This window comes from Larus michahellis, chromosome 10 (assembly GCF_964199755.1).
Source record: "Larus michahellis chromosome 10, bLarMic1.1, whole genome shotgun sequence".
Classification (NCBI taxonomy): Eukaryota; Metazoa; Chordata; class Aves; order Charadriiformes; family Laridae; genus Larus; species Larus michahellis.
The window spans coordinates 22,461,627-22,473,205 of NC_133905.1; the positions used below are offsets into that span (position 1 = coordinate 22,461,627).

An 11,579-nucleotide genomic window follows, 5' to 3' on the forward strand; every position below is an offset into this window, starting at 1 on the left:
TGTGGAAAGAGACTCTTCACAAAACAAAGCACAGGGCCTGATTTTATTCTGTAGATTTACTGAAAGGTTTGGGGTCTTTCCACTGTAATCTGATTCCTAACACTTGGCACCTCTTTTCTCAAAATGGATGGTGTGTGATGTGATGGCAATTAGTGCTTGAAGCTGAGGCACCCTTCAGAGAACTTTTTTTTCCACATACAAGGAGGGAAAGCAACACACAGTCAATCACAGCCTCCACACCTTATTTTTCAAGTGGTTTTAAGAATGATGCTGTGAAGGCTGAAGTTACTTGTTATACAGAAGTAAATTTCTACAGATGCCTCATGCTCAAAGCTTGTGTTTGACATTTATTTTCCAGCCAGTTTTTTTTTTTTTTTCCCTGAAGTATACTCCTATGTGAAATGGCATTGGCAAACAGAATACATCAGCATCCTCTGATACAGAGCTCTGCAATAATGGTCAAGCTTCATTCCATGCTTTATGTTTTCAGTCTTTGAGCTGCAACTTTGTGATCCTTTAAGGACACATATATATTCATTTTTATCAGAATTTGTCAGATTTTCAGATGGGCATTATCAAAAGCTATAAAAATGTATAAAAGTTCCTTTTTTCATAGATAAAGAATTGTCTCTGTAAGTAACAACTAAAGCCAGCCTCTTGATATATCTTACAACTTTCAGGATGCTTGACTTGAGCACACAGATAGGTTTAACATCTGGAATTGTGGAAAAATCTCCTCTTTATGATGGACTGAAGCAAATACTTTGACCAGGTGATCCTCTTGCCCTTCTTCTTCCCCCCCTGTCCCCCCTCAGAAATCTCAGTCTCTGTTTGAGTTTCCAGTTTGGGAAACTCAAAGATTCAGAATGTGAACCTTTAAGATCAGATGCAAAGAACATTTAATCAAAGTTTTACTTATAGTGCAGGGCATTCTTTTCTGGCTTTTTTCCTAGTTTGAGGGCAGCATTTTCCTTAGGTTGCGACTGCCGTTTTTTTTAAGTTTATTTCAGTGGCTACAGTTCTGAATAGTTGAGATTCAGACTGCCAGGCAAATCTGGCAAATAGAGGAAAATAGGCTGAGCAACACAAAGAATATCCCAAGCCAAGCACTAGGGAGGCAAGTATCGGTCTGGATTTTAATCATTCTGCTAAGCAGGCAGCCAAGGTGCTGATAAAGTTGAAAAAATGTGCTGGAGAATGAAGGGAAGAGAACAGTACCGCTAAACGTGGCCAGTGATTCAATGGGAATTCTGACTACAATTAGAAGATGGGTAAACAGAACAAACTCCAGCAAATATTTGCAGTACTGATAAATAACTGACTCGTGTCACTGAAAATACAGAAATTGCTTATATTGTATTTCCTAACATCAGTGATGTTTATTAGCTCATCCCCCAGCCTGCTTGGAGTCTAGGCAGTTTTAAATACAGATTGAATATCCACCCCTATGCCAGTGTCCCTGGCAGTCTCCTAAGAAACGTGATGGTATTTCAAATCTTTGGATCTCGCCTGTGCTATCCCAGGGATGGGCTTTAAGAACTCAGTTTGGCTGTGGGTTTGCATTATGGCAAGCTCCCAGTGAAGTCATGGAGTCAACTAATTTTATTTTTTAGATACTTCCCCAGGTCTCCAGGTAATTTAATGTTTATATTACATAGAGGAGGTTTTTGAGAATTTAAGTTAATGATGACATAGAATGGTTGCCTGTGCGTCTATTGAAAGGCTAGATTCATTTCTTTCTCTGGATGGCTAACTCTAATAGACAACTAGTTGAAGAAAGCTGCTGAAACAGAGTATATTTCTTGCAAATCAAAGGACAGGTTTGAGCGGGTTGGTCGCTCTAGCATTTCCACATTTCGTGATTCCATGCTTTTTTTTCTGGTGCATAAATGAAAAAGGCTTTTTGTTGAGTTTGTTTTTTTGAAGCATAGCATACACAAAATTTCCCTTGAACCATTCTAGGGTGACTTTACTTATCTTGCCATATTGTTGTCGGTTTGAGGATGTATTCAAAAGACAAGGCCTCCTGCCCTGTAGATCATCAATCCTTCCATATTCTGAGAGCAGGCTATTTTAGCAAAACAAATTAATCTGAAATTTTGTGTTGTCAGCATCTGTCTTACAAACTACCTTGCCTAGTTTGTATACTGAAGGAAAGTGAGATGAGGAGCAAAGAGTAAATAATCGCTTCTTTTTGCTTTAGTAGAATTCCTCGCCTCATTTTCATGAAGTAATTTTCAAGTTTTATGAAGAAAAAATTAATTTTCTTCCATTTTTATTCTTCCAGCAGAATAAGAAACTTAAAAGAATGCAGAATTCTCTGCTTGTGCCTGAATGTAGATGATCAGCAGTGTTTGATTTTCAAAGTAACTTATGTGAATTGACAGCAAAAGTGACATGTGCTAAACCCACTTGAGATACGGTTGATTGGCTTGTTTTAATTTTATCTCTGGAGAGGCTCAGCGGAGTTGTTGGGTACTTTATACTAAATGTGTGTTTAAGTGCCTGACTGAAACACTTGTCAATGCTCTGGTCCTCTCAGGATCTTGTCACTGGTGTTTTTACTTCAGATTTTTGTCCAGTATCTTTGACATCCAGGGAGGTAAACATAGAAGCCCTGAGCTTGGGCCACAGGTTACACTTTGAGGTTATATATTACTACTTTGTCATACAAAACTAACCTGCAGAAAAAGTAAATTTTCAAAATACTGCTGGCTCTTCAAAGCATCTATTAGGGAGGATTGGCAGATTTCCATTCAGTAAAAGATTTACTGCCCAGTTGTGGTCTCGTTACTCCTGTAATGCTCCTGATGAATTCAAGAGGTCTGATCACAGGAGCAGAGAGCAGTATGGTGGGACCTGGTCATACGCAGACCTGTTAGCCAGGTGGGGAAAAACTGGAGTGGTCTGGCAAGCTTCCTTTCCTGCAGGTGCTTCTTTGACATGGAAGTGGCTACAACCTTGTCAGCTTTGCACAAGAAACAACTGAGAGGCCGAGTGCGTGACTGTAGGCAACATGCAACCGTCCTCCTGGCTCCCCAGGGAGGTGCATAACGAGCTGTAACACTTTGTGACAGGAGGCTACAAACGCTTGGCTTACGGATGTGTCATAAATAATGGTTCTTTTTATGCAGCTTTCCTACACTGATGTTAGTTGGCTTTTAGGTCGACAGAGATGCATAGGTCCCAGTCTTGTCAAGCGGATAAACCCCAATGCATGGAGTTTGTGCTTGTGTCTGCATGCACTGGGATCTGAAGTGTCAGGATCTGTCAGCAGGATGATATCAAGGTTAATGCAATTCTAAGGTCTGTAAATTGAGCGCAACAGCAGTACAGACAGTGATGTCCTATCACCGGCGAGCTAGGCCCACCAGAAGGTGCCTAGGAAGCCTTTATGGCAGAAAGTGACATCCTGCTAATATTTGATACAAAAAGGTGCTGTACAGGAGCTCACCCAGGTAATCAGGAGGAACTGAGGGCTATTTATGAGCTAGGACCATTCCTGTTTGATTTTGTTTCTTGCAATGACAGCGAAAAATCATAGAATTGTCTATGTTGGGAGGGACCTTTAAGACCATCGAGTCCAACCAAGAAAGTGACTTTGGTGGGTGTGCTTTCAAAGTGGTGGAGCCTCTGAGAGGGAGTCCAGTCTTAAGAAATTATTTGAAAGGGGAGTAGGTTTTTTCTTTAATTTAAAGTTATCTTTGTGTATGAAACTAATCTTTGATTTTTGCTGGCATAAGAAAAGACAGTATGTTGCATCACCTAGAAAGTTTGGGCAGTAAAAGGTGTCCATTTTCTTGGGGAAAGTCTATAAAGGCAGAAGGGTGTGATGCAGCTTGCCAGGGCAGATGAAGGAGGGAGGTGCACTGTGGGGCTCCACCAAGCTGCTGGTGGAATTTCCAGGCACCTATTCAAGGGAGAGTAGCTGCAGAAACACTGCCTGCACATCTTCTGGGGAAAAAAATAATCCCTCTGGTATAGGAGGCGTTGGAATGATTCAAATTAGGCACAGAAGGGCAGGAGACGGCTTTAAAAAGGCAGCTGCATGTGACAGATACTGCGTATGAGATGACAAAACTAACTCCTTTGCCTTGAATTATCTTTTCTGTTACTGCTGACAAGTGCAGGGCTTGTAGTATGCTTTAATCTCTCCGTCCCCAGGAAGATATGTGCAACGGGGGCTGCTAAGTGACAGCTACAGCGAGTTGGACAAACGTCCTGCTCAGAGCTGTGGGAGGAAGCCTGGGACACGGTGAAAGCATGTTCACCCCGCTGAATGGGCAGCGTCCACATGTGTGGCATTGCCATTGTGCTCACAGTGATTTACTCCCAACACAGCAAATAAGGCAAGCCAGATGAAAAGGAGGATTTAGGGAGAGACCGGGGAAACGTTCCTGAGAATAAACGCTGTGTAACTAAGAGCCCAGCACTGAAAAAGGCCAGAGAACTGGCTACATTGCCAACATCGGAATTAGCACCTTGAGGATAAATGCTCAATGAGGACAAGCTCAAATGCTCAATGAGGACAAGCTTCCTTGAGGATAAATGCACTTGCGCTAATTTGAATGGATCTGAAGTAAAGGTTTTGCTATTATTATGAGAAGCAAGTATTATTAACGTTAAAAAGAATTGAAAGAATCATCTTGCATTTGAAATAAAACTAGCCCTTCCATCGAACGAGATGCTATACGTTTTCTTCGATGTCAACTTTTAACCTATTTGAATTACTCTCTACAGATTTCTACCACGTACCTTCTACCATAATAATAACTTCCATTATCCCTTTTTGTGAAATCAAAATGTTCCTTTAAAGTGTTTCAAACGAGTAGTAATCTGATTTGCTTGCTTAGCTCATGATTCTTCTATGACTAGAGACATGCCAGTAGTCTAAGATTCACATGATGGGAACATACCTGTTACTAACTTCTTGAAAAACATAAAGTTCTGAATTTTTTGCCAGACTTCTGTGTTAATATATAACTTCTTACAGTCTTAAGCAGAAGAAAATATGAGGTACAAGCAGAATTAGAAAATGAGATGACATTGTTCATGCAGAACAATCTGGTTGAGTGCTCTTGCAGATGAGGCTCTGCAAAGTAACATTTTGTTTTACCCCCTGGGAGCTCAGTTCCTTGACTGTCACTGCTCTTACCGAGTGCCGCCAGTCATCGCTCCCTGCCTCTTGTTGCTCTCGTCTGAGAACTCTCTGCAGTTGTGGCCACTCTTTGGTGTACTCTACCACACATGCACCAACAGTCTCTGTTCACGTTTTGTGCCATTTGAAGTAAATTGCCAAGCTGCACTTCGCCTTACAACCAGCAAGTAGTTGATATTGATGACACCAGACAAGCAGAAAGTTGTCCAGATTTTCTTTATTTAAAAATGTCTAATTTTTTAAATAGAAGAACAGATATAGGGTACCTAAACCTAAAATATGCATTATCATTCAGATTGGAAATAGCCTACTATATACACCTCCTTTTGTGGAGTAGTGTTTCCTTCCTAGGGCTTTTGTTTCCTCACCTAACGGAGCTGACTCTCTATCGCTTAGGAATATTTCCATGTTCCTCTGCTGTTCTTGGATTATTGATTTGGATCTGTTTGGTCCATCTTGTTCTATTTTACAGAGTAAATGATAACTGGAGAAATTATTGAAAAGATCAGGACATTGCCTCCTAGAAGAAAAGAAAAATTGCACTACTTCTGATATAGGATAACCTAAAGCATAACTTTTATAGAAAAATTAACACTGGTGACTTTATGAAATAAATAAATGGGGGAGATTATGCTAGAGGCCTCCCCTTTCATATTTATAAGAGACTATGAGGGATGAAACGAGCCCCTCTCCATTCCATGTAAAAAGGATTCCTACTCATTAACACATATAAATGCTGATGGATAATTAAGTAATTTAGGAGACAGACCATGCATATGGGAAGCATTTTTGGTATTTTATGACCCCTTCCACTGACCTATGTAATTACTGTGCTGCTGGCTAACACAGCAACATAAAACCTCTGTGAATATCTCCATTATGAAGTCTGTTTCAATTCCAAATGACCTTTCTTTGCATTTGTTACGCTGGGATCAAAAAAAGGTTGTTAAATTCCGTTACTCCCTCCAATGCTATTAAAGAGAAAAAAAAAAATCTGTAAACTTTGTTAAGTAATCAATTTCTAAGCCACCTACAACGTAGTATAGAAAAGAGAGCCAACTTATATTTGGCAAGAACAATTCATGTCAAACCAATCTAATTTCCTTCTCTGACAGGGAAAATGGCTGAATGGATAAAGAGAAGGAGTAGATGTGACATTTTTATTGTAGTAACACTTTTATATGTGGCATTCTTATAAATAAAATTTATAAATCATAGGACTATATTAGAATGGAGCAAAACTTACTGAAAAAAATGAGTTTTGGGAATAGCTGTTAATGATTTTTCTCTCAGATAGAGAGAGTATATCAAGCGGAGGTGACCAGAATCTGCCCTGGGACCTAGCTAGCACGTTCATTTAGGCTGCCAGCTTTTGACAGAGAAATTATAAATGTGCAATTGACACCAAGCTGGGAGGGAATAACAGCAATTTGGAGGTTAGTCCCAATATAATTTTGAAAAACTGGAAGGGTAGTCCAAAAATCAAAAAGCTGAGCTTCAGTAATAACAAATGAAAGGTCCTGTACCTGGGAAAATGAATCAAGTGCGCCAGTACAAAATGAGAATAACGCTCTGGGCAGCGCTGCATAAAAAATGGGGCTTGCATGACTTCCTACACTCTTCTGTATATGGACATGGTGAGTTACGCATTTTTGATATAATAGCACTGATAAAGCACATGATTTCTTGTTACACTTCTTTTTCCTCTGTAATGAATTTAACTCATGCTTTTCAGTAAGGAATTTCTTGACGTTTACCTGTAAGGTATCTGAGCTGACTCATTAAATTGACAGGGATTAAAAAATAAACAATAGTACAAGTTTCTAATGATGGAGAAAATAGGGAACCAAACCCTTGGACATTCATCCAGTGTAGGAAGAACAGGGCCTGCACCTTCAGACGAGAAGTATCTATAAAGTATTTGGTCACTAGGTTGGCTTCAGAGCCTAATAACATGACAGGGACGTTTCCAACCCTGATTCGGGAACCTCTGTACTCAGAAAAAGTTCATGTTTAAGTCATACAAACTTCATCTGGCAAACATTTACCAGAGATGTCGATAGCAACGTTTTGCATTAAATTTGCAGGAATATGCATCTGTGGGCAGAAAAGGCAACTGTAATTAGGTACCCCAGTTCAGGAAAACATTTAATCACTTGCAAGTACTTAAACGCTTTCCTGAATAGATACAAACTATGTTGTTTCCTGAGTTAGGGATTATAATTTAAGGTCATTGTTGTGATTCCAAGTCTAACTGAGAGCAGGTTGGCATAAGAGGAAGGTCTAGAAATGGGATTTAGATGCTTAAAGAGCTTTGAAAATCTGAACCTAAAAGAAGAAAGCATTTTCTTCTCTACTTTAGAAATGCAAAAGCATAAATAGGAGCAGCGTGAAAAACTCATAGAATAGTCTCGTGCTTGAACATGATCCTCTCTGGAAGAAATCTGACTTTGGCTGAGTAAAACAGTGGCCATACCAAGCCAGCTAAGGTGAATTCTCAGGAGACAAATCTGCAACCTTAAATGCTTTCCGCAGTAGACTCAAATCCCCACCCCTTTCTTTCCACTGCTACCTTGCAGCATTAATTCTTGCCAACCCTCGATCCTCCTTACATGCTTACAAACTTTTTGTGGTACTTGAAAACGGAGAAAACTGCTTCATCATACTTTGGAAAAGCAATTCTGCGGGACAAGAACTTAACGTCTTTGGTGCTTATGCCAGGGAGAACTTGACAGACTAGACAAATAGTGTGATCTATCTCGGAACTAAGAGTTGTATCATTCACCCAGATCTCCCTGTAAATGACAACCATCTTGGACACCATGTGCCCTCACAGTGTTTTTAAAATCCTATAGATGTCTAAATAAATACTTTTATCTTCTGCAACCACACAGGTATTAACATACACAACACTTACAGAAAGACACCGGATAAAATGATTATTTTTAGAATTTCCTCCCTTCATAAACCAGTACAATGGCTATGATGCTACAAATAACTCCCTATGAATTCTTCTTATAAGCAAACAGAGGAAGTATAAGTTTAGGAAGAGACTTGGTGTTCAGAATAGACAATATATTAAAATACTAGTTTTAGTACAGTTAGGAAAAAATATTAAATATTAGCTTTACTTTGGGTCAGTAAAAATATAAACAACATTTCATTCCATAGGTCAGTTTGAAACAAATTGCCTGCCACTTGGTAACCATCAAGGAGTCCAAGTTTTGTCTGAGATAAAAAGCAACCACAGCAGTGAGCTATTAAATTTGTGACCAACTTTCTGGGTTTTCGAAGCATATATTTATTTATGCTATTACAAAAGCAAGGTTTAGTTGGATGACGTGTTTTGGGTTTTTTTTTGGGACTCCCTCTATATTGCTGTGGTTTTAGGAAAGCGTTTTAACTTCTGCTGTCTGGAGCGTGACATATTCTGACAATGAAGAACTGATGAACTCACAGCAGAGTTTAAAACTGCTGGCCAGAAGTTGGCCTTGTGTGTTTTTCTCCAATTCGTATGACAAGCTGAACAGCTTTCATAAGAAATGGAGTATCAGCCATCCGATGACGGCTGGCTTTGTGTGTGTGACTTAACTAGCGGGAAATGTCTGAATTGATAATAGTTAAGGTGAAAAAATAAGCGTGTTGCAAGCGGATGCTGAAGGATTGTCAGCAATTTCTTTTGAGGCTTTCTTGAAGGATTGCTACATTGAGTCCTATTGCTGTGTGTCTGAGGAGTAACTTCAGCTCTCTGTAGATCAGCATCCTTATTGTGCCCTACCTTCCGCTGAATGTGCCTGGTTCTGTTATGGATCCCTACCAAGAAAATTGATAAGTAGCTCCTGATTTCCTTCTATCTATATTTTAGAACGTGTATTTGGAGACACTTAATAAGCTACCATCAGCGATTGTCAAGCTAACTTGGTGTTCCGATACCGTGATTTTATAGGCATTTTTTGAGGGACTCGAACTTACCTGTAGCGCTGCAGTTCCGATTCTAGCTGCTGAATGTAAACTTGCAGATGTGGCACTTCATTAGCTTTCACCTCTAGCTCCTTCACCTTGCCGAGACTGTTAAGGACGGCGTGTCTCGCCTCTTCAACCTTCTTCCTCATTTCTGCTTGTTCCCTCTTCAGGTTACGGTTGCAGTCTTCCAGATTGACCAGAGCCTCCTGAGAGCTCTTCAGCTCTCTTTCCAACTCCTGATTGAACCTAATTGCTTCTTCAATTTGCCCATCCCTGGAGCTCCGGATGAGTTCCACTTCCTTCAGAATGCTTTGAAGGCACTTGGTCTGGGAGTGGTTCTGTGTCAATTGTCTGTTAGTCCCTATAAAACAGGTCCCCTCTTCCTTATGGTTAGCGTGGCTTTTCCGCAGTCCTACCTATAACAGAAAGCAGGGAGAAATTCATGTTTTTTAAAGCAACCGACATATCAAGACTGAAAATAGCTGAATTATGTTTTGTTGGTGTTTTTTTAATGACATATAGTTGATCAGCAACTAATAAGCTACTTACCTTTGGGAAATACAGAGACAAGGAAACAATCTCTGGAAAGTAGTTTTTAAATACGTATCCATACATTTAATTTAAAACTACTCATCAAAGTGGAAAATTAGGTTATTGCACAGGTTTCTGTATAGGTTTAATGTCATTACTTTAGTCTGCCCTCAAAAGGCAAAGTAGTATGCTGAAAAAAAAAATATTTCCAGTTTGTTTTTTAAGTTGCGTTCAGTATGAGTGAACAGGGAGTAGCTAGTGGTGCTCTGAACCTCTAATCTTTGTCGTCCTCCACATTCTTTCTGGGCCTTTGACTGGTGACTTCGTGTTTGCTTCTGACTTCCTTTCACTTTTCAAATGAAAATGGTAAAAGTGGCTTCCACCTGCCGTGCCAGGTGTTGCAAAGCTGGACAGCCAGCTAATGCCAATGTCACGCGTGGAGCAGTTCTGTGGGTGCTGTGTTAGTATTCAACCCAACCACACTGGACCAGCCAGGATGATCGGTGAGCCCAGCCCCGCGGCGCCTCGCCTGCTCTGTGCTGTTTCATGCCAGAGTAATTTAACTGCCCTTAAGTATGCGTGTGTTTCGCTTGAGCTAATACAGCAGAAACAGGAACCAGCCCCAGAGTTAATGGGGCTCTGCTCCGGAGCCAGAGACTGTTCATCAGCCCGTTCGCAGAGCTGGCTCCGACCCTGACCTCGCATGGCCACGCTCTGAAGAAGACATGCTTCTCATGTTTCTGAGGTAGAGCTCAGGCGTTTATAGCTGAGTCACTAAATGTGCTGGTGCAAGTAAGAATCAAAAAGTTCGTTCTTATGTTGGAAAAAACCCCACAATGGTGCATAACTGGTCTATAACTGACTGGCTGCGTGTGCAATAGGAAAAGTGGCGTTATACACTTAGGTTTGTTAAACTGATGTTTTCTACAATTTTAGCAGGGTGGTTTTCAGTGCATCCCTTAAATAGATGTAACGTCCCACTGGTGAACATACAACATTTCTCCTTAAAGACTCTATGTAACCAAACTTTGCTAAAAAGTTGATGCCGGAGATCAAAGAGCAGCCTCGCTCTATGCCATACTCCTTTTATAAATCGGTCTGGGGCCACAGAGGTTGTTAACACCGGATTTTCTGAGAGCAGCATCTTCCCTGAACGCCACTTTAATCAGGGATAACTTGATTAGCGGAGGCTCCGCAGCCCGGGGCCGAGCCGCGCACCCACCTGCAGGGCCAGGCAGCGGGCGTCGCTGCTCTGCAGGGCGGCCCGCATGTCCTCCACCAGCTCCCGCAGGCTGCCGTTCTCCTCCTCCAGCTTGGCGATGCGGTCTTCCGCCTGCTCCAGCGCCACGATCTCCTCGTAGCACTCAGCCGAGCAGGGCCCCGCCGCCCGCCGCTCCGCCGCCGCGCCCCCCCCGCCGCCGGCCCGCCCCGCCGGCCCGGCCCCGGCGGTCTCCCTGCGGCGGCGGCGGGGGCTGCGCAGGCGGATCTGGGTCTCGATGTGCTCGCTGTCCCGGGCCAGCGGCAGGCGCGGCGGGGCGCTGCCCGCCTTGGTGCTGAAGTAGCCGCAGAGGCGGGCGTGGAACTGGCGGAAGGTGAGCTCGGCCGAGAGGCCCTCCCACAGCCCCGCGCACTCCTCGGGCTCGGCCGCCGCCGCCTCCTCCAGCCCCAGCACCTGGCACAGCGTCCGGAAGTCCTCGCCGGGGATCCTGCCCGCCCCGGCGCAGTCCAGGTGGTGGAAGATCTCCTGCAGGTACTGGTCCAGCCCGGTGGCCAGCACCACGATCTCGTTCTCCACGCCGCGGTCCAGCCCGTAGTGGTAGGCCAGGGCGCTCACCAGCCACTGCGTCCGCCGGGCCGGCCGCCCGTACGGGTCCCAGCCCTCAGGCGGCTCCATCGCGCCCGCCTGCCCCGCCGCCGTCCCCGACCA

General features: G+C 42.7%; 1 protein-coding gene across 1 annotated transcript in view; it reads right to left on the reverse strand.

Moving 5' to 3' along the window:
- EFCC1 (EF-hand and coiled-coil domain containing 1) overlaps positions 1 to 11,579 on the reverse strand; it is a 52,891-nt gene extending 41,312 nt beyond the window's left edge. Inside the window, exons 1-2 of the mRNA XM_074603186.1 lie at positions 10,875 to 11,579; positions 9,131 to 9,537 (exon numbers count right to left, since the gene is read on the reverse strand). Coding sequence (XP_074459287.1) covers positions 9,131 to 9,537; positions 10,875 to 11,546 — 1,079 coding nt within the window. The 5' untranslated portion in view covers positions 11,547 to 11,579. The remainder of the gene's footprint in view (positions 1 to 9,130; positions 9,538 to 10,874) is intronic.